Raw genomic sequence first — 26049 nt, 5'->3', positions numbered from 1 at the left:
GTCACTTGTGTTGTGATACAGTTTATTACCCTTGTATCAACAGTTAAACCTTAAAGCAATTGTTTCAACAGGACGGTCTCTGGTGGCCCTTTCAGTCTCAATCCAATATTGTAAACAAACTTTGCACTGCAGATAAAATTCCTGCGCGAGACTGAACGCTTTCTTCACACGTAAAAATTGCAGCAGGAGTATTTTCAACAACACCAAAATCCCTCGTTTATTCTGCAGGTTCAGGTTGATGCAGCCTTCTGTGAAGTATAGTCAGTGAAAATGGAATAGCAACGGGGAATTAACTTGTCTTTTATGTTTTGAATGTGTCTTTCCAATGTCCTGTATCCAATTTTTTTTTTGATGCACCAAAACATATTCCAACTTGTTTTGTAGCAGCACAAATCGTCAGATTAGTACAAAAACAACAAATTGGAAAAAGCACTGACTGCGCAAACATAATGGTTAAATGACTGAAACTTTTTTCAGCTGAATACCTTCTGCAGTACAATCATCTTGTGTAAATAAGAGGTGTATTTTTGTAGGACGTGTGTCTGTTCATGCTGTCAGCAGTGTTCTCCCTCTATTATTTTTCCTGCGGCAGAAATACACTTGATCCATGTACAGACAAAAAGAAAAGCGTTTTCCTCACCCGTGGTGGAAACATGGGAATCGGAATACGATTTCTAATCCAGATCTAATAGCCCAACCGTAGTGTAAAGGTCATTTGGATCAGTCAGATCAGCAGTGAGCTGCATGAGGCCACACAGTTGTCAGCTCCAGGCTGCATACTTTGACAATGCAGATTAGCCCCTTTATTTCCCAGCTCTGTGGGAAACTTCACTGATTGGGCTGCCAAAAGCTATGAAAATAATTAAACTTTTAAACAACAACAAACAGCACTCTACATCAAATATTTTACAACTTATCAAAGTAGCAAAATAAAAAGGACATTTTTCATCTTTCTCTTCAAGATCACATACAACATTAAATTAAGACTTTGCTGTATTTAACTCTGAAGGCTTCCCTTGCCAGTAACAGTCCTGCGTTCACCACTCCTTGTCATGGAGGGACATGCAAGAAAATGTTGCATGGAGTTCATATGAGCAAAATGTATCCCTGCTGTTAACCTCAGCACACACTTTCTGACTTCCAGATAGATGGAGGGGTCCTTAAAAAAAGGACCCAATCAGTGAGGAGTTGGATGTGTGCAGCAACAAAGGACGGATGTGTGTAGCACTGCCAGGGTCTACAGGATGAAGGGGAGTATGGAGGAGCGCAGGGTTGGATAATCTCTGAACTCCTTTAAGTAGCTGCGGTGTTTGCCTCTGGCCCACACAGTCATCTGGATGAAGGCCACAAGAGTGAAGAAAGCCACAGGAACACACTGGGTCATTACAGTGAAGCCGATCCAGGAACCCACCTGTGAGCAAGCGGACGGACACACACACACACACACACACACACACACACACGGGAAATGTAGGCTGTAACCAGTAGATGGCAGCAAAAGTGCACCCGTGTGTTGCAAATGTAAAATACAGTGTGGGCTACTGTGTTACATGCAAGGATTGACAGCTGGCTTCAGTATTTCAGAACAAAAATGTAAAACATTACTCATCACAAAACACATAGACAAGGGACAAGGGTCCTTTGAATCACATTTCCAATATTCTTACATCCAGATTTGTATTTATAAAAAGAAAACATTGACAGAACAATTTTTTCAAAATCACAGTTTATTATTGATGTGAAACTTTATCCAACTTGGGAAACCTTTTTTGATTTTTTTTTTTTTTTTTTTTTTTTTTTACTATAACATTTTTTAAATGATTGTAGATATTTTTCCTAAAAATATGTATGAGTGGATTTGTGTATCTGCTCACCTCATATGTGTAGTTCGGACAAGACACCAGCCAAAAAATCCATGTGAATGGATTTTTGGTTGGATAAGGAATCTTCTTGGTTTTTGAGCCTGAGAATGATAAGGAAACACAAATCAAACATTGCACTTCCCAGTAATGATGATGGCCTCTTCTTTAAAAAAAAAAATGCCAATGAACATCATTTATCATTGTTACAAATGCTCACCTGGAGGTTTGAGGTTACGGAGTGTAACATGGATGGAGAAATTCCCCACTTGACAGAACTGTGAGAATGAAGACATCCAAAGATGAGCATCCATAAGATTTTCTATCTGGAAAAATGACTTTTCCGAGTCAGCAAAATACAACTTTTTCATATGTCAAACTTACCAAGAAGATGTAAAGTCCTATAGTCACCTGCTGCTGCCCGTAATCTGTCGATGTTTCACAGAAAAATAGATTAGGATGGAAGTCAGCTGCAACTGATGAGTTAAAGAGAGAATTACAGTGGTCAGCACTTACAGGGAGGGGTGTAGAGAGGGTGGTTAATGTAGTACGCCATCCAAGCGGCAGAGCACCAGTAATAGCCACAGTTCTGGAATAGAAAATGAGCTTTAATAAGTGACTCTGTCAAGACAAGGCTGCGCATACATTTGATTTAGATTTCTGAGAATAGGAGCACAGCACTGAAAAAGAAATACCGTGTTCAAAATGTCAAAGTATGCAACTCACTCACCTTAAATATGTTTCTGAGAGGCATGGTCCCATGGGAGATGCGATGGACAAACAGTGTCTCCAAAATCCTCTTGATATAGTGAAAGGAGTGACACATGCAGGCCAGGCTGAAACAGGACACACACACACAAACATGCACTTACATATTTAGCTGTGATTCATACATTGCCCCTCTGCAGTCCATTACACTTGGCCCTGACTCAGTGTCAACACAGCAATAAGCTGCGCAACCATTTGTCATGTTGAGGGGGCATCTGTGCAAAGCCTGGGATCGTGTGAAACACACTGCAGCGACATTGCAACAGATCCCCGAAAACGTAAGCGAGCTGACACTCACTGTACGACCCACTGCTTGCTGCTGGTGAAGTCGTATTTCGGGGAGTAGATGAAGGGAAGGCGGAAGTAGAACATCAAGTAGATGATCAGCGGGCCTGCGCACTCTGTCAGGAACACCTGAAGTAAGCAAAGAAAAGACACAAGTTCTTTAAATCTTGTGTGTGTTTGTGTTTATGTGTGTGTGTGTGTGTTTTTTTTCTTGATTTGCAGCCAGATGCATAAAGAGTGCAAAACTTCTCTAATAGAAAATACGCTTACCAGTGAAATTAAAATCATTTCTCCCTGCCCCCCTGCCAAAGGCAGAACATGCAACTGACACCAGTATGGCTCTGGTTTCTTCCACTAAAAAGTCCATCTACCTCTCCTCACCACTGACAACCACTCAGTGTAGCATTAATACTATTCACCGTGTGCCCGTGGAGCAAATGAGACACTAAGACAGCTTGTAATGCCAGCTTTTCGAGTGAAACAGCACAGCGGACAGTGAAATTGACCCCTGAATCAGCACCGCGAGCAGAGGCCAGGTTCGGCATGCCTGACCAACAGCTACTGGTGAGCTCAGCTCGGGCATTTTCATGTACCTCCACCCACCCTGGCATGAAGCCTGGCAGTGTGCTCAGGGTTGCGTCAGGCTTGGTAAGGACAGGGTATGTAAAGAGTGGGTGGGCAAGGTTGAGTAAAGAGGTGCAGTGGAAGGCAAGTGAGAGGTCATGGGGATAAACACCTTTGGGAGAAATGGGGCCATGAGATTATATAGCCTGGGACCGAGGACAGGCAGAGGAGGAGGTGAGAGAAAAACGAACCACAGCAAATCACCTCTGTCTGTCACTGTGCATCGACATTTACATTCAAGAGTTATTGAGTGGGTGAGAGAGTATGTGTTTATATTTAAAATACAAGCACACGTACTTGGATCCGAACTCAAAGACCATACCAGTGGTTTTGCATGCTTTTAATCCTCTGACTGCAAATCATACTCTGCGGGCCGTTTTGAAAAGCAATCCTCTTTCCCTGGAAGTGATCTGATAAAAAAAAAAAAAAAAAAAAAACTGAGCTAGTTTGTCGTAGCTAAATCACACCCTGAAAACAAACATGCAAAAAAAAAAAACAAACAAAAAGGACCATGTGTAATCACACAGTTTCTTGCATTATAAATGTCGGTGATCAAAGGATCGGATCTTGAATTGTGAAGCATCCTGGAGATCAAAACACACTCAAAACTGAATTGCCACACTCAAATCTTGGCAAGGGCTAGTTGATTCTAATTACTGGATACCAAGGGAAGATGTGCACAAATCCAAAAACAAAAAAAAAAAAAGGTATCATTTGTAAAATAGCTCACAGTAATGTGAGGCATCGGCTAAAACATGTAACACCACTGTCAGGTCCTAATATCGCACTCACAGTTCCCCATGTGAGCTGGGGTCCCAGGTCAGTGAAGTAAAAGCTGGCTGTGGTTCCCACAGGAAGTGTCTGGAGGACGTCCTCATCCCTGAGACACTTGGCCTCTGAGAAACATCACAGATGAGACCAGACATCACATACGTTCACAACCACACTTATCATTCAGCAGAGTTGGATATCTGTAGAATTACAGTGAAAAGCACACATACTGGGATCCAAACACAGGGACTGTCTGGCCGGATACCATTTTGGATCTGTCGAAATGGAAAGGGACTTTACTCATGGCTTTTATTTGCTTTATTTGGCTTGTTCAATGATGTCCTAATTTCTTAAATCTACTTACATGATTTATGAAACAAAGCTTTAATATCCAAAATAGTGGCAGTTGGCTCCACCTGAAATCAAAATGTAAAAATAAGACATACTTAAGACAGCACTGTTATCAGCAACAGTGGTTGTAAGTGTCAGTTGTTGACAGTAGTCAGCAACTGACACTTACAAGTCAATTTACAAGACACTGAGAACTAATAATACTCATAATACAAAAGCAGAAGTGACCAGTATCAGTCTCTTTATTGCAGAAGTTTTCATTTGCTTTGGAATTTAGTCAGACTCGCATTGAGCCACTTTCATCTGCAACGTGATCCCTCTCGTTTTTGACACGACTCTGCACATTTGCACAAGCTGCTAGTCGTATGTGCCTGTTGGCCCTGCTGCAGCACAGGTGAAGACGAGGGACTTCTCACCTCCTGACTGCAACCCTCGCTCAATAGAAACGTAACTGATAATGGCTGCGCTTGACCAAGTCGCCAGTGAAGTAGATGATTATCTGTAAAATTACCCCTCTGCTAACAGCGATGACTCTGTGGTTCTTGACCTAAAACAAACACGTTTTCCTCTGACTTCTTTGCTTCTGCTGCTTTTAGCACAGGCGTAAGATGTTTAAATCATGAAACAGGGAGGGGATGAAATGCAGCAATTGATCATAAAGTGATGAGTGTCAAGCACCTATTTGTGACCTTGTTGCGGGGCTTAAATGTCTATGATCAGAGTATTATTAGTCCTCTAAAATCATTAAGGCCAATATAAAAGGTGAGTGTAATCAGAGACCCTCCATCATCAGGACACTCACCTTATCCAGCAGTAAGAGTTTCTCCTTTGTCTTTTTGTCCAGGATCTCCACCTCAAAGTAAACAGTCCTTTTGGGTTTTTTGGGAGGTTTTGGTTTTGGCCTAGCTGTAGCTTTCTTCTCGGGTTCAGGCCCACTCACATTCTTTGCCTCTAAGGCGAGAACATCCATGATAAAGTTTGATCCCAAACTTCAGCAGCCTGTTGAAATAATCTGTGATGTCCCCCACTGGTTAAGTGCAGCAGCTCCCAGCTCTTCCCTCAACAGAAATGCCCTTCCAGCTGAAGTGTGTCTTCTTTGGTGTCTTTTGGACTCTCGGAATAGCGCTCCAGCTCCAGAGGAAGAGTGACGGAAATATGTGAGACCATAAACACTTTTTCCCCCCACCCAGGTGGAGGGTACGTATGTTAAGAGAGTGTGGGGGAAAGTGACAGTGCAGGAAAAGCAGAAGGAGAGCTGAAAAATGAAGTGAACCTGCTTCTCACCTGAATAGCAGCCTCAACCCCCACCTACCATGTAGCAAAACGCACCGAAGACGAAACTGGAGAGCCCTAAGACATAATCCATAGCGCGCCATTTGCAAGGCTAAATATAAGTCGCCTGATTTGCTCTGCACCGGCTTGGTAACCTTGGGAAGCCACATACAGCCCTACCCAGTGTCAGATGCCAGTGTGCTCTCATTAGACCTATAAGACACATCTCCTGTCCGCTCTGCTCCTCGCTTGGTTACACAGTGACGGGCCCCATTAAAAGCCTGATCCATGGGATGAAAGACCTCCACATGCCAACACCCCCCCCCCACCACCACCACCACCCTCCCTCCTGCCAGACCACCTGTGAGGCTGGTATTCTTTTCTCTTCCTGACCTCCAGAACAAAGACAGACATGTTTATTTCAGTGCCTGTGCGGTGGTGGTTCAAGGTTTGTGCGCTGAATGAGCAACATCACTTCCAAAATACTTCAGGGAAGGTTTGTGGTGAGAGGAGGGCGTAGAACAGTCTGATTGGGAGAAGATCAGAGATGCCTTTCATCGCACGGAGTCAACTCAATCACAGCACATAGCCAACTGCATATCTATATTCTATGGTCTATTTATAACCAGTAGTCCAAGCCGGCAGCAAGCAGGGGTATCACTGTTTGCCCTCCAAGATCGTTTTTTACTCCTGTGTAACAAAAATCCCTGCTAACACTAATCCTTTTCATACAGATTATCAGAAACACTAACATGCATGTGAGAAGAAAATCCCAAACATATGCTGAACAGCATCTGCTTCTTTTTCAAAGGTCATAACACTTAATTTGACATGTGGGGGGGGTGCTGTGACATGGAACTCCGTGGGATCAGCAACCCTCAGAGTGACAGTCACTCTCCAGTGCAAACACTGTCACGTTCACATTTAACTTATGTGGCGAGGCTTTAAAAAATGACCTGTTATCCCCAATGTACTTAAAGACCTGACATCAAAAGATGAGAAAATGTAATGAAAGAAATTTTGGATGGATGGTTCCGAATGTCTTATTTTGTAACTTGATATGTGGATACATTTTTTATTTAAATCATATTCAGTAGATGTAAAAACTAATTTAAATAATTATGTAATATAATTTAAATTTCTAATCAATTATTGTTCAGTTTCATTTGCTATAGCTTCATGAAATTAATTAAACCTCTGTTTTACCTTCTCTCCTATAAAAGATATCACCTTTGTGAGACTTTGTGTTCATTTTTTTGGTGAAACTGTGCCACAGAGCTTTTGGTTTAATGTTATGAACATTCTGGACTCTGTAGTTTTAATTAAAAACACAATTACTGATGTCGACCTGCCTACCCTCCAGCACTTGTGGACCTTCTGAGTCAGGAAACAGGCTTGGTAAATCATTGCAGACCATGCGCACTCTGGACATAACTTAAGACCACTTGTCCCCTCCGGTGGGCGCTATAGAGCGCTTTACCACCAGTACAACCAGTGAACAACCAGGCACGAGGACAGTTTATCTCCACAAACCAACACACCCATGAACACTTTACACAGGCCTCAGGCCTGTGTAACAACAATAAATGCCTGTACATAGTAACTGTGTTTATGTTTGATCATCCTTGTTTAGCTTTGTTGCCTTGTTCTAGTCACTGTGCAAATGTGTACCTTTTGCGTGTTATTCATTCCAGCCTACAGTTTGTTTATCAACTAAAACTAATCCAGTCTAATGCAGCCTTGATTCAACTTAATGGTTATTTTGGAGGCATAGGTTTGTGGTGCTGTTACATTATACTGAAAGGTGTTTCTAATATTTTGTCCAAGGTAGACTGAATAACATTATAACTGTCATGAAGGTAGGGTGTATTGCAGGCTGTTGCTGTTGCATTGTTTTTCGCTAGTTGCACCCAGTAAACCTGGATACAGTAAGTTGATGTTGATTCTGATTTTATCCATGTTTTTATCTTACAAATATATAATGTCATATAAAAATATGATGTAATGCTTTATTTTACAGCTCTGCTATTTCCTAATGATTTCTTGAAAATTTCCTGGGGAAAAAAACACATGGTTTGGTACTATCAGGAAAAATGGAGACAAAGTTCTGAGACTTTTATTTTCATTAATTCAGTCAGTTTCATTGAGTTTATTATTGACCTTCAGATTCATTTCTGTGACAGTAATTGCTTTGTTTAAAGCCCAGTGATCATTTAGCAATTATTTATTCATTTATTAATGGGAACTTTATTATTCTTAATTTATGATGAATTGTATGATTTTTTTATGGACAAGCTGTGGTTGCACATTTTGCAAATGTAACTCACCTGCTAACCTTTGAATAAAAGCCTTAAGGTTGTGCTTTCTTTGCATTTAGAAATACGTGGAAGTGTACCAATCATTACCAAATACCAAATATGCGCTCCTTTCCAGGAAACTTCGTAGGAGATGATTTGGAAATAAATTGGAATTTAGTAAAACAACAATGCCGGCCGACCGCATTGTCAGTAAAAGCAGCAAGCACTTGCGCATGCGTACTAAAATCAAAAATGACTAGAAGCGTCATTAGTTGATGCACACAGCAATTAATTTTTATCTAGACAATCAGTCTAAAGTACTTTCATTCGGAGAAGCCCCTGAGTAAATATTTTTGATTCAAAGACAGGTCTGACCTCTTCTCGAGGTCTAGTGTGGCTCAAGCGAAGCCGGAAGTTGTTGGGAGCGAGTCCTCTCGGCGCAATAGTGATGACACACATCAGCGGTGCCAGCTTCTTCCAGAAGTTTCCTCGCATGATTTTGCGGCTCGGAAGCAGCGCTCGGACACCCTTGTACGAAGTCGTTGTTTGGCGTTGTGTGGTTTAAAGTTAAGTGACATTTTTTCTTCTCGTCACGGCGCAGGGTAGAAAGTTATCCACTGTGACTGTGACAAGTGAGGGAAGCTAACCGTGACCGCTAGCTAGCAAGCCATAAGCCGCAGCAGTGACAGCTGTGGTGGTGGTGGTGGTGGTGGTGGTGGAGCCCGCTTAACCTGCCCCGCACACACAGGACACACTGGATGTGTAGCTGGCACTGAACAGAAACTGAGGCGACTGCGATGATAATGTTTTTTATGAAGTGAAAGAAGAAGTGACCGATCAGTGTAATGGGTAAAGATTACTACAAAGTGCTAGGAATAGCCAAAGGCGCGTCCGAAGATGAGATAAAAAAGGCGTACAGAAAACAGGCCCTGCGCTACCATCCTGACAAGAACAAGTCTCCCGGAGCAGAAGATAAATTCAAGGAGATTGCTGAAGCCTATGATGTCCTGAGTGATGCCAAGAAAAAGGACATTTATGATCGCTTTGGAGAAGAAGGTAACTGGACTCCTCTCCTCATAACTTGCACATGGTTTTGTAGGTCGTGCCACTACTTTTCATACAACTCGTGGGGTTTACTGTTTTCAGCAAATCCTCCATTGACACTTGTCATTTTTCTGATTCTGTTGCATCTAGCTGATACACCGATGCATCCTCCTTATCGGTTATTGCAGTGTCCGGCATCTTTCTGCACCATTAACCAGACAATAAAAAAGGGGCGTGTGTACAATAGGAGTAGCTGGAGAATTTACTGGAAACAACGAGTTCTTGCCTGACCTTTCAGTCTGTGACCGCAATGATGATTCCAGTTTAACCGGGTTAAAAATGCACAGATTTGTGCCTTTAGGCTGTAGAGGCTGCAGAGATGCAGACACAGATTTGACTATCAAAAGCAAAAATCACTCTTATTTCAATTCTTTGTGAACTTCTCTTCCTTGCAGCATGGTCATTTCTAGTCTTTGATCCAGTCAGTATTTTCATTATCACTTTATTTTTTGAAATTCTGTGGTGATTAATAATTTGCTGGTAAAATTAAACAGAGGTGAGCATGTTGATATTAGCATTTGTCAAGCTCTAAAATGAAAACAGTAATATTTTGGTTGTATTACTTCATTAATTATTTCAAAAAAAGTGATGTCAAAATAGTTTATTAAATTGAAATAATTGATTAGCAGATGATTTTTGTAACACTTCACTTCTCAATGTCACCCCTTCTCAATGTCTCTATGGTTAAAACCATTTTTTTTTTCCATCAGGACTTTTGTTTTGTTTTTTGACATCATATGGACTAAATGATTAATCAGAGTATCGAAGAAATAATCTGCAGATATATCAATAGTGAAAATGATTAGTTGCAGCCCTAGATCCCTTAAATTTGGTTATGAAACAGTTGTGATATTAGTGTGTGTTCAAAATGACCGTTCTTTTTACTTATTGGCCAACAAACAGTCACTCAATAGTCACTGCCAACTAAAACATATGTCCCAGAGCTTTGATGTTTTTCCATGTCTTTTCCTCTTTAGGATTAAAGGGTTCGGCTGGTGGTGGAGGTGGAGGACACAGCGGTCCGAGCTACAACTACACCTTCCAAGGGGACCCTCATGCGATTTTTGCTGAGTTCTTCGGAGGCCGCAGCCCGTTCGATCATTTCTTCTCACAGAATGGGGAGGATGATATGGACATCCAGGACCCCTTCTCAGCATTCGGTATGGGAGGCATGGGTGGCATGGGTGGGTTCCACCGGTCCTTTAAATCCCACCTAGGAGGCCCTCACAGAGCACATGAGAAGAAGAAGGACCCACCCGTAGTGCATGAGCTGAAGGTGAGCCTCGAAGAGGTTTTCTCAGGCTGCACCAAAAAGATGAAGATTTCCCGCAAGAGACTTAACCCAGACGGCTGTACCATGCGTAACGAGGACAAGATTTTAACAGTTGACATCAAACGTGGCTGGAAGGAGGGGACAAAAATCACCTTTCCCAGGGAGGGAGATGAAACTCCCACCAACATTCCTGCAGATGTGGTGTTTGTGGTCAAAGATAAACCCCACCCGGTGTTCAGAAGAGAGGGCTCAGATATAATTTACCCAGCAAAAATATCACTCAGAGAGGTAAGTGAGGATATCAGTACTTAACACTAACATAACAGACATCATTTTTTCATTTTGATGCACAGCAAAAGAAGACATAAAATATTACCTGTTCCAGTAACATTTTGACTAAAGATACAAATTTTCAAAAGTTAACCAAACATTTTCGGTCTTATCTGTCTAATTACCTCGTTTTTCCCATTCTCTGTCTCTCCAGGCGTTGTGTGGATGCACCGTCAATGCCCCGACACTGGACGGCCGAACCATTACTGTGAGCTCCAGAGACGTTGTCAAACCTGGAATGAAAAAGCGTATTGCTGGAGAAGGGCTGCCACTATCCAAGTGCCCTGAGAAGAGGGGTGACATGATCTTGGACTTCACTGTTAAATTCCCTGACAAACTAGGCCAAAGCACACGTGACGCACTCAAGCAGATCCTTCCTCCATGACTTAAAACAATGACAAAAATATAACAAAAATATAGCAAGTAAACATTTCCAGCGACACTCTCCTGTGTATCATCACATTTCAGCCTGGACAACTGAGTCACAGGGCAGAATTGGTTGCAGCTGGGTTTAATTTTACTGTCACCGAATCCATTTTCTTAACCCAGCCCAGTCTGTTTAATGAGTGTCTTAAGACTTGGAAACTGACAAAAGAGCTGACTTTTCGCTTTGTGTGTGCATTCAGCTGAGGTTGAGTAACAGTGTTAAGTAACAGCCTGCCATAATGTCAAATTCAAGTCATAAAAGTAAACAGTAGGAAGTATATGGTTTGTTTATAGAGAAAATTATGCAATGTGTCAAGTGATAGGTCATGGTTTGACTGCAAGAAGGAGAAACCATGATGTTTTTTAAGTCTTGTACCACTTGAAAATTTAGTTCAGTAACTGAGGATTTGGTTTCACTGCAGCAGTTTTTGGGAGTGCTTTAAGGGAGCACGGGGCCAGCTAATTAACAATACCTCAGGTGCACTCACACATGCTTGAATGTAGATGTAACTACATCAATCAACAGGATATGATTTTGGTTGCTGTTAGATAAAACTGAGGCTTAAACACTGTATGGATCCTAAGAGATGAACATTGGTGTTTTTAAATAGGGATGCACTGATTTGATCAGTGGTATCAGCACTAATATCAAACTTATTAAGCGGAACAGCATTAGCCAGATGTGGCAGATACAGTGGCTTTGTCAGTGTCATAATAAAATTCAGTGTTCAGTTATACTACTTTTAGAGCTAACCTCAACCCAAGCCTAAAAATGCTGGTGTGTGGACATCCTTAGTTCTAATTAAGTTTTAATGTAAAGTATCAATGATGTAATCTTACATATGAATGATCCCACTGAGTATAAGAGTTTTTAAATTTAGGAAAGAGGGAGCACTTCTATCAGATCGGTACTCTGTCACGAGATACCTGAGTTAATGGATCAAAAAGCAGAGAAAAATCGTGTCGGTGCATCCCTGGTGCTTGAGATGGCACATTTTGCAAAACGTTTACTTCTACTATGTCTTGTAGTACATGACTTTATTATGTAAAATATTTGACTTATTGTGCCAAATAATAGTCCCTATGTAATTGTAATATATGTATGTGTGTCTAAAAGTATGTTGAGAGCATGTGTGTGTTCTGTCCTGTGTGACCAACAAATTATCAAAATCGTTAGAAACATACCCTCTGAAGATGAACAATGTATGTATGTTATTTCAGGTCCTCCTCATACATTCTTATACATTATTACTTTTTTGTGTGACTGATTATTTTATCTAATGGCGGTGAGTGTTTTTGTTTGTTTTTGTTTTTTCTTTCTTAGGCAACGCAAGTTTAACCTTGGTGCATTGATGTGGTACCAGGATCAATCTTTCAGAGACTGAGATGTGAAATAGGTTTAAGCCCCCGTTTAAAAGGCCTGAATTTGTCTTTGTTTGATTATTCTGTCTTATGTCGTGCATTCTCTTACAGCTCATACCTGACAGCATTCACTTCAAGATGTACAGTGTCTGCAAATATTTAGTTTCACAGTTCAGTTTTGAGCTCGGTGTCACATTCAGCCCTGTGCAGCTTTGACTGTCGCGACAGTGGAAGTTTGTAAGCCAGTTGGTTCATTTGCACATTTGAAGTATTTTTAGTGTTGATGTGATTGTCAGAAGGAACATGACAAACTTAATTGACAGTCATTACTTGTCTCATCCTGCTCCTGCTGGAGTCTTAAGTTTCTAACGCAAACATGTGGTTTAACATGATTGTAGAGATGTGTAATCTCTGTAATGTTTAACTTTTTTGTTTTTAAAAAAGGATAATTTTTTTTCTTAAAATGTTTTCCTTTTTAAGGGAAAAAGGTGTAAGCATTATTTTTGTTTTACCTCTTGTTTATGTAGTTTCGAAATTCAGGGTGGGATTCAGGATGTTATGATTTTTCACAACAATGCTTTTATGAATTGATAATGGGATGAAAACGTTTAGTAGATCTTTCCTATGCTGTGATGATTTGCATTTCCACATTAAAGAAACTGGCAAACAAAACGGCAAATATCTCATTGATTATGGCCTGTATGTTTTCATTATTGAGGACATTTTAACAATTAGAGCATTTTTCATCTTCCATTTTCAAATCTCACTGTATTTATGCATTCCACTACAGATAGTTATAGCTATATTGATGTACTATTCTTTTTTAATACTTTTATGCAAAACATTAATATATAATACAAAAAGTTATTTTAAAAGAGTATTTTCTTTGCCACCTTCAAATATCTCTCAAAAAAAGCATTGAAATGTAAGATTCACGTTTTCAGCACACACATGCTGCATTAGTGGTTGTGTTTCAAACAAGCATGTGTATAGTGCCCTCTAATTGTTATGGTTTTACTTTGAAAGTTTTAACCGGAAAATTGCCATATTAACACTTCTGGCTACAACCTCCAAAATAAAACTTTTCCAAAGCCAGGTGTAGCTACATCCTGTTACCGCCAGAGGGAAGTGTATACTCACAACTATCAACGAGAAGTTATACTCTGGATTTACAGTGGAATGTAACTATATACTGTATATGAATATGAATTATTAGCTAATGCATTATATATATATATCTGACAGCAACATTCCCAGCTGTCAGGATGCGTTCCCCCTGTTATGATGGGGACTTTGGTCAATATCAGGCTGAAATTTACATGACCTACCTCTTATAGGTAGACAAGTCAGCAGTATGAATTTGACAGATTTCCACCAAAAAATAGATTCAGAAATGGCACAAAATGATACGTAAAAATTATCCAGATTGCAATAAAATAAAATAATAATAATAATAGATAATAATAACAATACTTTTTTTTATTACCCCCCAATGCCCTAACTTAATGTGTCCCCCCCCAGTGTTCAAACGGAACCTATGCCCATAATTTTTACACTGTGGTATTAGTACCTTTACGTAGGCAACATTATCACTGCAGGAATTTTACTCATAGTTGAGTATTCTTACAGTGTAGTGTTATAACTTTTACTTAAGTAAATGATCTGAATAGTTCTTCCACCACTGCTACAACTTCGCAACATGTTCCACTTAGAGGTGCGATTTACGAGGAACCCTGAAGGCGTCATTGTTCCACCCCTGCTGGGCAGGCAGAAAGATAAATCTACCCCTGCATACCGACACAGACATACTCAATTTATTCTACAATCTGCCCCAGGACGAGCCAACCTGTCCGGAGCGGAACAACAAAACATACTGGACATTCCCTGTCAGCGTAACGTTATATTTAACAACTCACAGCAGCACCGTTAGCAGGCTAAGCTAGCAGGAAGAAGCAGCTAACAGTTGGCTAAAACTCCTGCTCCGGTAAGAACGACCGGCCTGCCGTGTTTACTCCCTCCTGTCCACATTCACCGATCATAGTTAATATTGCTAACTAACCTCCACACCTCAGGAATAGCAACACTACAACTTACTGTCGAGATAAACGGACACTGATTTAGCCTCCGTTTGTGGTAGCTAAATGCTAAGTTGCTGGCTACATGAGAGTTGTCTGTTTGTGTTGCTAGAAGTGAAAGATAAGTGTTTGAGTGCTACCAGCTAACATTAGCAATGTATAATGTTAAGGAAGAGCTATGCTAGAAATGCTAATTATAAAATTTTTTTAATGGTAGCAGTATTACATACTGTTTTGAGGAGATACACTGGCACAGGGTATTAAAACTGCTTGTATAACCTATATGCCATTGCTTTGGTAAATGCATGAATGTTGAACAGTGTTTGTATGTGTGTTACAGCTGAAGACCTCTCACTGCAGGCTGCTGGACCCTACAGACTCAGTTATGTGAACTACTCTGATGTGTACATGTGTAAATCCTTACAGTGCCTGGTTAAGACAGCTCTTTTGCTGGTCTGGAGGACCACACTATTGCTGTGACGTAGACATCCGACAGACCTGCAGCTGATTTGGCTGAACAGGTGTATGTTGGCCTGGATTGTAGTATAACTCCCCAGAGCAGCCTGGTCCCCTCCACTCCCTCTGCTCTCCCTGTAGGACTACTATGCCTCTGGGTTTGGGAAGAAGGAAGAAGGCGTCCCCGTTAGTGGAGAACGAGGAAGCAGAGCCCATCCGCGCGGGTCTCAATGTGCCAGGTATGGATGGCCTAGATGGAGGCGTTGTGGGGCTTGGAGAAGGTGCCACCTCTGAAGGTCTGCCTCCTCCACCCAGCAGCATGCGACCTCGCCTCATCTTCCACACCCAGCTCGCTCATGGCAGTCCCACTGGCCGCATCGAGGGCTTCAGCAATGTGCGGGAACTCTATGCCAAGATTGGTGAGGCCTTTGGGATACCACCGTCTGAGGTGAGTCGGTCTGTTGACCTGGGCTGAAATGATTTTGTCGATTGACAGAAGAATACTTGATAGCTTTCTATGTATATTTAATCGAAAAATGTCAAAATCTGCAAAATTTCAGGTTCTCTACAAGGTTTCTGTTTCTTTTTGTCATACAGTATATTATTGTAAACTGTGTATCTTTGGGTTTTGGACTTTTGGTTGGACAAAACAAGACACTTGAAGACATAACCTTGAACTCTGCAAAGTTGTGATTGGCTTTTTTTCATTATTCCATAACATTTCATAGACCAAACACTCAATCAATTAATAATAATAATTGTCACTTGCAGCCCCACTGTCAATTGTGTTGGATTAATAGGTTAGCTTCATTTCCTCAAAGTGTCATGGTAAATCTCATTTGTTTGTTGTGTCCCTCTACAGGTTATGTTTTGCACACTAAACACTCACAAGGTGGACATGGATAAACTGTTGGGAGGTCAGATTGGACTAGAGGACTTTATTTTTGCCCACATTAAAGGCCAGAAAAAGGAAATAGACGTGTTCAAAGGGGAGGATGCGCTAGGGTTGACGATCACTGATAATGGAGCTGGTTATGCTTTCATCAAGGTGAGGAACATTAAAATGTCCAAGAAAATTGATTTCTTTGACTCAAGTATCCACAGGGAAAGACATGACCCTGGATTAAATATAGAAATAACAGCTGCACACAAAATGAGAATAAATTACATGTATTCAGAGAGCACTACACACTGAATAGTGTATTGGATTATTCATTTGATATTTGCTATTTACAGAGAATTCGGGAGGGGAGCATCATCCACCAGATCCAGGTTATTAATGTGGGAGATATGATCGAGTCTATTAACGGCCATCGTCTGATTGGCTGCCGACACTATGAGGTGGCCAAAATGCTGAAGGAGCTGCCCAAAGGGAAAGAGTTCACCATCAAGCTGGTGGAGCCTCTCAAGGCCTTTGGTAGGTGTGGGAGGAAGAAACATAGAGTCATCTGAGACAGTTTAATTGTGAGGTTTATTAGACAGTGTGGTGGTGTGGCAGCACAACACCCTCATCAACCCTTTTCCAGAGCCTCATCTGCACCATCTGCAACAATCACGGTGCACTCTGAATTACTAAATGTCCTTTAAACCGCATTTTAATCTGCAATGTTATCACATAAAATCAGTAAACAGAAGTCTATTTTAATGAAATAAGTGCCCATGCTGCTGATAGTAAGCATGTACTGAAATATTGAGCCATTTTGTTGCCTTTTGGTTCCATTTTCTTCAGTTTAAACATGCAGCAGCCTAAAAAGGATCATACAGGAATGTATGAAATGGAGTTTGTCCAAAGAGGAGGTGATAGTGTGCGCATGATGTTTATCACTGTCACAGCTCTAACATAAAGTCAGATTTTTAGGACAGTTTAAAGTGGGATGTTTGATTGTTTTGTGTAGATATGATCAGTCAGCGGTCTGGAGGGTCCAGGTCAGCATCAGGGGTTCAGCTGGGCACTGGCAGAGGAACCCTTCGGCTGCGGTCTAAAGGTCCTGCTACTGTGGAAGAACTGGTGAGTGTGCTTACTGCAGCTGTTGACTTGTAACAGGTTTTCTGTACTGTTTAGAAAATGTTATTTTGTTGTATCACCTGAGTTTGTGTGGTGTATCTTTTTTTCCCCTTCAGCCTTCTGCATTTGAGGAAAAGGCCATTGAGAAGGTGGATGACCTGCTTGAAAGCTACATGGGAATCAGAGACAGTGAGCTTGGTAAGTGTGTGTGTGTTGGCTCTACTGGTGTCATAATTAGTTTGTCTTATTTATGGTTCATCTGGACGGACAGACAACCCAAACATCAGCGCGGAGACATAATGTTCTCTGGTCGTCCGTCCATCCGTCCATCCGTCCATCCGTCCATCCGTCCATCCCATTCCCATTCAGTAAACGCAACATCTGAGGAATGCCTGGAGGATATTTCTTCAAATTTGGCACAGACCTGCACTTGGACTCGAGGATGAACTGATTAGAGTTTGGTGGTCCAAAGGTCAAAGGTGAAGGCCACCATGACCTCAAAATATTTATGAACTTTTGATTAGCTCTTAACAGGCCGGTCTACAGGACATTGGGGTCACAATTTGCTTATTGTGATAAAATATATGTAATACCTTTTTATGAGATGCCCTCACAATCTTCACTACGTATATTATTCTATGAGTCTGGACAGACATGGATGTAAACTGCAACTTGATTCATTAGTGGAAGCATGCAACTGCAAATATGTTCACCAACTGTTCTCTGACCTCTCTCTGTGTCTCCTCAGCGGCTACCATGGTGGAGCTGGGAAAGGACAAAAAGAACCCTGATGAGTTTGCGGAGGCTTTAGATGAAACCCTGGGAGATTTCGCCTTCCCAGATGAATTTGTTTTCGACGTCTGGGGTGCCATCGGTGATGCTAAGGTTGGGCGGGTGTAACCACAGAAACTAATGGAGCAGAACGACTTCTGTGTGCGTGACGCCCACAACATTAAGCACTACTAGGAAACACAACACTACCGTCATGAGTTTGTTTTTATTCCAGTGTATACTCCTGCTATTTTTAATTTAGAGTGTACCCTTTTGGGAGACTCTGCCTAGACGAAGAGGATAATGGCAGTTAATGGGAGAAGAAAGTGACTGTGATGACTTCCCAAGTGCTTTTATTTGTCTTCCGGCTTTATCCAGAAACTACAAGCACGCTGATGAACATTCCCTTTGACCGCATCACATGAACCTGCATGTCATTGTTGTAGTTGCTGGCAGTGGAACAGCACAAGTCTCTAATATGGGAGAAATGAAAGACAACAGCTAACAAAAAGTAGATATTTGATACTTAGCAAAAAAAAAAAAAATGTGATTTTTCTTTTTTTTCCACATTGCACTGTGTTGCACTGCGCTGTAAACCAACAATAGAAGTGAACAGAGATTGCACTGTACCTCACCTGGTGAGCGGCACAGTTATTGCACAGTATAAGGCACCGGCCTCACTGAAACACAGTACAGTGTCATCCTGAACCACTCGATGTTACTGCTACGGATCAGTTTTACAAGCATGTGCTGTTATATTTTTATCTTCTTCATGAAATCTGCTGGTTTTCTCTTCTTTTGTTTTTTTTTTTTCTTTTTCCTGTTTTAAAAAAAAAAAAAAAAAAGTGGTTTCAGAAAGGTCGTGGTAAACTGTAGCTCCTGACTCAAAGAGCAGTGATGTTTGCTCACTGTTGACACACTCCAAGCTGTAATGAAGTCAACTGTGCAGACAGCAACACATTCCAGTTGTGCATTCATATGTTTGACAGTGTTAAAAGAGAATCAGTGTTAATTTACCTTTTTAATGAAGGTCAAAATGTGGGAATGAGAAGCAGATCAGTTTCCAGGTTTGAGGATTGTGTTTTTTTTTTTTTTTTTTTTTTTTATAGTTAGTGTTTTTATATGAAGTGATGTGATGTCTATTTTAAAACAAGGTGTGTGTAACAGATGAAGAATTTGATCGTGTTGGAACTACTTAATTGTTTTGAAGCATTGCAGAGAGCAGTATTAAAGAAAAGAGAGTTTAGAGATGGTGTAGCTGTGTAAGAAAAAAAAAAAGAAAAGAAAATGGATCCGTTGGGAACAAAATGCCTTTTTTTTCTCATTTCGTGCATTTTATACATTTTGTTAGAAGTATGGATTCTGGTGCATGGTGCTGAAAAATGAAGTATACTGTCACTGGAGCAGAATGATACCAAACTACTTCCATCGTGTGTCGCAGTGACTTCAGAGGAAAAACAGGAAGTGCTGCACCAATTACTCAGCGTAGGTAAACACATGTCTTAAAAAAAACCTTTGGTGTTAACCTTTTCAGTATATCCAAATGTATGAAGCTATTTTGTAGTTTAGTTTCATTCTTTACAGTTAATGAATATCTAAATGGGGTTATGTAATGAAACTGATGCTAGAGCACTGTAACACTGAGAAGAACACATTATTTTGATGGCTTTGTATTACACTGTTGTCATTGTCCAATTATAATGCAATAATAACATCGACATGGGAGTTCTCTTTCTGTTTGGTCTTTCCTGAACATGACACAGTGCACTGCAGTTTGAAGCTGGGAATGCGAAAAAATTTTAATTAGATCAGATGAAGCTGTTTTCTGCTTTTAGAAATAATGAAAGAATACTGTGATCTGCTGGAAGGTTTTCCAGTATTGTCATATCCCCAAGAATGTGTGTGTGTGTGTGTGTGTGTTTCTTTTCCCTCCTGTGTCCTCCTGAAATATATATGACATTTAACTAGACAGTGAAATCACTGTGGGTGTCAGCAGGCCATCAGAGGTAATGTAATAAGATCTACCCTGGTAAACTTGATAGTGCTGGTTAAGCTCAGTGGGGTCATTGGCAGACCTCAAATGTAAATCAAGGAAGGTGGCGAAGTGAAGAGCTTTGTCCCAGTTCAACACAAAATACATACAAAACAAAGTTTTATGCAGCTGTTTTGAACTCTGTTTACCCTCTAAAATCACCAATGCCCCACTATACCCAGCTTCTACCTCTTGCATTTGCTGTTCTTGTCACTCAAAAAAAAAGAGCAAAAACTGCCAGAGCAACCTACTTTCTTCTATGAAGAAGAAAAACATCCCTTTTGACTCAGCTGGAGTCTGTCCTGCTTCACAGAGCCCTGATGTGGCCGGCAGATGAGGGGTGATGACATGTCCTGTATTTACTACAAGTGAAGTAAACCAGTTCTTCAAGTCCCAGTTGATCTATAACCCTGGTTGCTCATAAACTGTCCCCAGATTACTCAGTGGACTGCAGTCAGAGAGGAATACCACTTCTTCCTAACAGAGTGCATTCTCTGTAACAAACAGCCACAGCTATAATAGCAGTCCCCCGCCAACAGGAACCTGCCATGGCGTTGCGCCCACGAGCTTCCTCCCAGCCTGGGAAACTTTCTTTCCTCCAGAGTCCTAAGGTGGCTTTAGCCCTTCGGCCGCGGGCTGTTTCCTCGCGCTCAGGCTCCATGCTGGAAGAGGAACTGTCCTGTCCTGTTTGCTGTGAGATCTTCAAGGAGCCTGTGGTGCTCAAGTGTAGCCACAGCTTCTGCCGGGCCTGCCTGCAGCAGTTCTGGAACAAGAAGAAGGCCAGGCGCGAGTGTCCCGTCTGCAGGAGGAAATGCTCCCTGACGGAGCCCACAGTCAGCCTTGCACTTAAGAACGTGGCCGACACCTTCCTGAAGGAGCAGGAGCGCAAGACGGCCACAGCCGGGACAGGGGCCAGCGGGACAGGGGAGGAAGTAGGGATGGTGGAGGTGAAGTGCACCACGCATGGGGAGGTTCTCAAGCTGTTCTGTCTGGATGACTTTGAAGTCTTGTGCTGTGTGTGTCACACCTCCAAGAAGCACCAGGGTCACAGAGTGTGTCCACTGGAAGAGGGAGCTCAGGACCTCAAGGTAATGTGCTCCTGTCTATCTGCAGTTCGTCAAAGTTTCAAACAGATTACCTGCTTACAATCATTAGTAGAGATCCACTGGGCAGTTTAACCATTGTGATCTGCTTTTTAAAATCTCACACCACTGCTCTGAAAAATGGTTACTCTTGACGTCCCTTCTTAGTAACTGAGCAAAGTCAGGAATATCAGAAACAGTTCCCCTTTTAAGCTCAGTGTCATAAAGATGATCCTTGGATCATTTTTCAGCTCCCGATTTTTAACGTAGGATGCACAATCTCCGACATTTTGACACGTTCTCTACCTTCACCCCTCAGGCAGAGATCAAGAAAGAGCTGATGCCCCTGAAGAAAAACCTGCGTCGCCTGTATGAGGCCAAGCAGGAGTGTGATGACACAACTGTCCACATCAAGGTATCAATAAACACCAAGATCCACGAAACACTAGAGGACCTGCATGATCTCTGAAGTTGAGCCACCCACTGTTAGTGTGTAAACATGTCAGCCAAGGTGTTAGAAAAGCCACCTAGTTTTCCCCTAGGGTGCCTTTAAGTTCTCAGTTTGTGTGGAAATGTTTTTGGACAGGGTTTTTATTGTGCAAAGCCGACTACAGCTCAGTATCAGTGCATTCAGTGTGTCCTTGTGTTGACCCTCATCTCCACGTGTACAAAGAACCAGACTCAGGCCACAGAGAAGGAGATCAAGGAGGGGTTTGAACAGCTCCGTGAGTTTCTGCAGAAGGAGGAGGCGGGACGTCTGGCCGCTCTGCAGCAGGAGGACGAGGAGAAGAGGGAGCTGGTGAAGAAGAAGTCCGAGAGCATCACCAGAGAGATCCTCACCTTCTCTCATGCTGTCATTGCCATTGAGAACGAGATCGCGTCCAGCGATGCTCTCTTCCTTCAGGTGAGAGGATCTGAAATGTTTTCCTCTTGCTGAATTTTTCTGACCTTGCAAACAGCATTTGTAATACTTTCTCTTTTGATTTCAGAATTATGCAAACACAAAGAAAAGGTAAGAAACCTTCACTCCTCTGCAGTATCTGTTTTTAGTAGACCGACCTTTGTAGTTATACTCCTGCATGTCATTTTCTTCTCAGAGCACAGATCCCGCAGAGGGATCCAGGGAAAGTGTCTGGTGCTCTTATAAATGTGGCCAGGCATGTCAGTTCCCTCAAGTACCATGTGTGGGAGAAGATGGTGGAGCTGGTTCAGTACAGTAAGCTCTCAACTGGCTGTGTGTGTGAAATCTGGTATTATGTTAAGTGTTAAAGAAGACCAGTGTGCGGTCATGCTGGCTTTGTTTTTAATCATGGAGGCTTTTTAGTAGTGTGCATTGAATTTTTAAGAGGAACTCGTCCCCTCTTTTGTATACACACCATCAGTTTTTCCCTCTTTTCCTTTTAGCACCCATCACCCTGGACCCCAACACTGCCTACTCCTGGTTGTCCCTCTCCTCAGACCTGACCAGTGTGGCCAACAGCGGATCCCTGCAGCAGCTCCCGGACAATCCTGAACGTTTTGGCCACTTTGTGTTCGTGCTGGGCTCAGAGGGCTTCACCTCGGGCCGCCACGCCTGGGAGGTGGAGGTGGGCGACAAGGCGGACTGGATGCTCGGGGTGGTCAAGGAGTCCATCGACAGGAAAGGCCGCATCTCAGGCTGTCCCGAGGGCGGCTTTTGGATGATCTCGCATTACGAGGGCGAGTACTCGGCCATGACAAGGCCCAGCACCCCACTTCACCTGGAGGGGGAGCTGACCCGAGTCAGGGTGCAGCTGGACTATGACTCCGGAGAGGTGATCTTCTCCAACCCTCTTAGCATGACTCCCATCTACACCTTCAACGACTTCTTCACTGAGAAGATGTACCCCTTCTTCTGCCCTGGAGCCAACATCAATGGCAATAACCCCAACCCCCTTAAGATCTGCCCCGTCAAAGTGGCTGTGTGGAACAGTGCGACGTGGTGATTTGAGAACATCTCACAGAGAACATGGGAATTTAAAAGATTATCCAAGGGCGTATCAAATCCTTTAAGCAGATGATGTCAGTGCATGTTTGTGTGTAAAATGAGCACGATACAAGCAGAGTTATTAGGACTATAATTGGCTTATTTCACTGGGGTTCATTTAGTGATTGACTGCAGTTAATGAAGCACAAAGCAGCAGTTCAAAGTGACCAGGGGATGGAGCTGCCTTTATAATGCATGAGGGCTCCATTCTGCTTCTCAGTCAGGAAGGCCGTCAAGCTCAGCATCCCCTGCACACACTCTTCTGAGCATCAATCTCCCCCTGGTGGTCACAAACACACAGTTACAATGAAGGCTCACACAGGACTTGACTCTTATGTTATGGACTCTATGGTTATATTCAAAATCCAAGTGGCACATGTGGTTGAGATTTGATTGTTTTCTGACAGTGTAATCAGAAAAAATTCACACTCAGTCAGACATTTTCAGTTCTGACCTTTGTCCACTTTCATATCTGATCTATCTGATATCATCTCGCTCTGTGTTGGTATTGTGGGCATTGAGGGAAGCTGAAAACATGGGGGTTCACTTGAGGGACAGTTTAAAGGCTTGAAACTAACTTTAAGCTAAATGCTTGAGTAAAACAAGCCGGTACATGCCCATTTTGCAACCATTAATATTCTAACGCAGCTTTCACGTCACTGCATAAGCACCCCTCAGGTTTATTTCACAAAGCAGAATAAGAGAATCAGGAAAAGGCTAAGGCTAAAGCTAGGGCTGTAGTCCCCTAGCCCTGATGGACTGGGTTTGAATTTGTCAAACAAAACTTAAAAATGAAATTTTATAAATGTGCTTCTGGCAGACATATTGCGGCCGTTTCTTTGCTATTTTCAGAAATCACTGCATAAACATTCAACCATTGTGTGTGAAATATGAAATCATATGACATGATGTCAATATTGTGCTTCTCAGTTAATAAAGTAAACATTCAGAGTCAACTCTGGTTCCCCCACATTGTTTCACTGTGTATATTTCATGGATGAACCAGTGAGGTCAGTGGAAACTTGCTGACTCACCTCCTGCCTACCCGTTTCAGTGCGTACATGGCCAGGGTGCAGCACAGAAAACAGGATCTCGTCCCTCCTCAGCTCCTCTGAAGCACAAAGTGTCAGTGTGTTCAAACCTTCCTGCGAGCAGGGGAGTGGGAGGAAAAGGAGGAGACAGAGAAAAGAACAGAGACAGAGCAGCTGAGGTGACGGGTGAACCGTTCCCCTCGATAAATGTGAGATGAAAGCCTTTGAGTAGCAGGTCACAGTGATAGCAGGCTGTCACATATCTTGCTAATGCGATAGGAGACGGCAGAGAAGTACGCGTATGAGTGTTGTATGGATTCCAATGAACCCAGAAGTGAGGAGATGCTGAGGACGGCAACCCTGGCATTTTACTGGCCTTCGCTGATGCGCGGAGGTCAGACAGGAACTCCTAATGATGACCACCAGGGGGAAGAGAGGAAGTTAACAGGAGGCAACAGAAAACTTTCACTCAAGTGGGGTGGCACCACCCAGTTTCCTTGTTTCCTTGTTGTGTGTTAGTTACAGCACTCGGTCCTCCTCTCTCCTCGCTTTAAAGACACTCATAGGGCCCGTGACATTGGTGATGAAGGTACTCTGCATGTCCTCGGTACTGGTGTCCTGCAGGGTGCCTCTGGCCAGGAATCCGGCATTGTTAATCAGCAGGGTGAGACCCCCCATGCCCATCGGGAAGCCCACCTGCTGGGCAAACTGTTTTGTGCTACAAAGGCCAGCGGCATCTGACAGAGAGAGAAAGTGGAGCATTGGTGGCGGTCAATGGCAGACAGTCAGAGAAATATCGGAACACAGGGCGACTCATAGAGTCTGGACATGGGAGCAGGGCGGAGGGTTTGATGAAATATAAGAGGAGCACAGATTGTACCTAGACAGATGATGCAGATGATGTTGTCGATGCTTCTTTGCCATTGATTGTTTTTCTGTGCTTGTAGACACAGAAAAAACGATTTCATCATCCAGAGGAGGCAAAGGCGAATCCCACACAGGTGTACTCACTTTTATCTATGCAGGATTTTTCCATCTTGTAAATCATACCAATACCTGCACCAATGCCTGAGTTTATTGAGGCACAGAGTAAAGTTACCTCAGACCTGGGTCCAGCTGCATCCCTGCAACAGCTTTCTCACTGGATGGGAGGCCTCGCCTTGCACGGTGCCTGGTTGAACTGCCATTTCCTCTGCGTCATTTTGCACAGTTCTCTGTCTGAGTATTTAGTCTTTAGCTTGGCCACACACATGTTCTCAAATTGTGTAGTGTGTTTCCTCTATCTTCCACTCTACTTCAAAAATTCAAGTCAGGAATATGGAGAGCTGAGCTCAAAATGCCTTGGAAGCCTTTCCATAAAAGGCAGTGAAATGAACTTCCAGCAGGCAAAAGCATACTCATGGCAGCAAATAAGACAAGTAAATATGATGATGGTGATAATGTTTAGACATGCTTGATGAAGAGAAGGAGTGTGATTCATGTTCTTCAAAGTTTTTCAAAAGGAAAAGGAGACGCAAAGGAAACATCCGGTGAGCTGACCCCTGGTTAAATCACACAACAGTACACACATGAAGAGTCATGTTTAGACTTATTTAAGTCACACAGATGTAACACGTGTAATCTTGTGTGAGGTTGGGGACATTACAGTAAATGAGTTAGAGCCATTTAGTGTGAGTCACACACAGTGTTGATGTATCAAAGCAAAAATAGCTCAGGAATGAGAGCTTGGTAAAGCACACGAGAGACTTACCGTGTCAGACAATCAACTGATTCATTTAGAAAATAAAATAACGTCACTGCTTTGATGTTATGTGGTTTTACATGTGACAATCTGTACACAAAGCTTAATGAATCTCCCCACTGAAGTGGT

The 26049-nt window shown here is 42.3% G+C and overlaps 4 protein-coding genes and 1 pseudogene across 4 annotated transcripts; 3 read left to right on the top strand and 2 right to left on the bottom strand.

Annotated features, from left to right (window-relative positions):
- Position 1: 1 nt before the first annotated feature.
- Positions 2 to 6231, bottom strand: LOC139614989 (very-long-chain enoyl-CoA reductase-like). Its single transcript, XM_071472740.1, has 11 exons — positions 5461 to 6231; positions 4672 to 4723; positions 4538 to 4582; positions 4329 to 4432; positions 2926 to 3041; positions 2590 to 2695; positions 2376 to 2448; positions 2244 to 2287; positions 2080 to 2137; positions 1875 to 1963; positions 2 to 1411 (listed from the first exon to the last, which is right to left on the bottom strand). Exons 1-11 carry the CDS (start codon positions 5626 to 5628, stop codon positions 1238 to 1240), a joined length of 1029 nt encoding a protein of 342 aa, XP_071328841.1. The 5' UTR covers positions 5629 to 6231; the 3' UTR covers positions 2 to 1237.
- Positions 6232 to 8648: 2417 nt separating this feature from the next.
- Positions 8649 to 13473, top strand: dnajb1a (DnaJ heat shock protein family (Hsp40) member B1a). Its single transcript, XM_071472751.1, has 3 exons — positions 8649 to 9283; positions 10309 to 10892; positions 11089 to 13473. Exons 1-3 carry the CDS (start codon positions 9073 to 9075, stop codon positions 11317 to 11319), a joined length of 1026 nt encoding a protein of 341 aa, XP_071328852.1. The 5' UTR covers positions 8649 to 9072; the 3' UTR covers positions 11320 to 13473.
- A 972-nt stretch (positions 13474 to 14445) lies between these two features.
- Positions 14446 to 19754, top strand: gipc1 (GIPC PDZ domain containing family, member 1). The gene is made up of 7 exons (XM_071472654.1): positions 14446 to 14706; positions 15138 to 15701; positions 16116 to 16301; positions 16490 to 16670; positions 17149 to 17261; positions 17375 to 17456; positions 18007 to 19754. The coding sequence occupies exons 2-7, from the start codon at positions 15402 to 15404 to the stop codon at positions 18156 to 18158; spliced, it is 1014 nt and encodes a 337-aa protein (XP_071328755.1). The 5' UTR covers positions 14446 to 14706; positions 15138 to 15401; the 3' UTR covers positions 18159 to 19754.
- Positions 19755 to 19870: 116 nt separating this feature from the next.
- On the top strand, positions 19871 to 24118 carry LOC139614937 (E3 ubiquitin-protein ligase TRIM35-like). Its single transcript, XM_071472631.1, has 6 exons — positions 19871 to 21149; positions 21463 to 21558; positions 21817 to 22047; positions 22133 to 22155; positions 22241 to 22359; positions 22548 to 24118. Exons 1-6 carry the CDS (start codon positions 20610 to 20612, stop codon positions 23105 to 23107), a joined length of 1569 nt encoding a protein of 522 aa, XP_071328732.1. The 5' UTR covers positions 19871 to 20609; the 3' UTR covers positions 23108 to 24118.
- Positions 23307 to 25380, bottom strand: LOC139609054 (C-signal-like; annotated as a pseudogene).
- Positions 25381 to 26049: the final 669 nt, after the last annotated feature.

The sequence above is a fragment of the Trachinotus anak genome, unplaced genomic scaffold, assembly GCF_046630095.1.
Source record: "Trachinotus anak isolate AG129_WGS33_773 ecotype Australia unplaced genomic scaffold, CSIRO_AGI_Tana_v1 ptg000003l, whole genome shotgun sequence".
Lineage (NCBI taxonomy): Eukaryota > Metazoa > Chordata > Actinopteri > Carangiformes > Carangidae > Trachinotus > Trachinotus anak.
This window is presented reverse-complemented; position numbering and strand designations above follow the sequence as displayed.

What these genes read in the sequence shown, in the direction of transcription:
- LOC139614989 (XM_071472740.1), bottom strand. Translation starts at nt 5,628, where the DNA reads ATGGATGTTCTCGCCTTAGAGGCAAAGAATGTGAGTGGGCCTGAACCC. An exon ending in GTCCCTGTGTTTGGATCCCA is followed by an intron (nt 4,433 to 4,537) that starts GTATGTGTGCTT and finishes GATGTTTCTCAG; the next exon opens with AGGCCAAGTGTCTCAGGGAT. An exon ending in TAGGACTTTACATCTTCTTG is followed by an intron (nt 2,138 to 2,243) that starts GTAAGTTTGACA and finishes TCATTCTCACAG; the next exon opens with TTCTGTCAAGTGGGGAATTT.
- dnajb1a (XM_071472751.1), top strand. Translation starts at nt 9,073, where the DNA reads ATGGGTAAAGATTACTACAAAGTGCTAGGAATAGCCAAAGGCGCGTCC. An exon ending in TGATCGCTTTGGAGAAGAAG is followed by an intron (nt 9,284 to 10,308) that starts GTAACTGGACTC and finishes TTTCCTCTTTAG; the next exon opens with GATTAAAGGGTTCGGCTGGT. An exon ending in CAAAAATATCACTCAGAGAG is followed by an intron (nt 10,893 to 11,088) that starts GTAAGTGAGGAT and finishes CTGTCTCTCCAG; the next exon opens with GCGTTGTGTGGATGCACCGT.
- gipc1 (XM_071472654.1), top strand. Translation starts at nt 15,402, where the DNA reads ATGCCTCTGGGTTTGGGAAGAAGGAAGAAGGCGTCCCCGTTAGTGGAG. An exon ending in CTGCTACTGTGGAAGAACTG is followed by an intron (nt 17,262 to 17,374) that starts GTGAGTGTGCTT and finishes TTTCCCCTTCAG; the next exon opens with CCTTCTGCATTTGAGGAAAA. An exon ending in AATCAGAGACAGTGAGCTTG is followed by an intron (nt 17,457 to 18,006) that starts GTAAGTGTGTGT and finishes GTGTCTCCTCAG; the next exon opens with CGGCTACCATGGTGGAGCTG.
- LOC139614937 (XM_071472631.1), top strand. Translation starts at nt 20,610, where the DNA reads ATGGCGTTGCGCCCACGAGCTTCCTCCCAGCCTGGGAAACTTTCTTTC. An exon ending in GCGATGCTCTCTTCCTTCAG is followed by an intron (nt 22,048 to 22,132) that starts GTGAGAGGATCT and finishes TTTTGATTTCAG; the next exon opens with AATTATGCAAACACAAAGAA. An exon ending in GGTGGAGCTGGTTCAGTACA is followed by an intron (nt 22,360 to 22,547) that starts GTAAGCTCTCAA and finishes TTTTCCTTTTAG; the next exon opens with CACCCATCACCCTGGACCCC.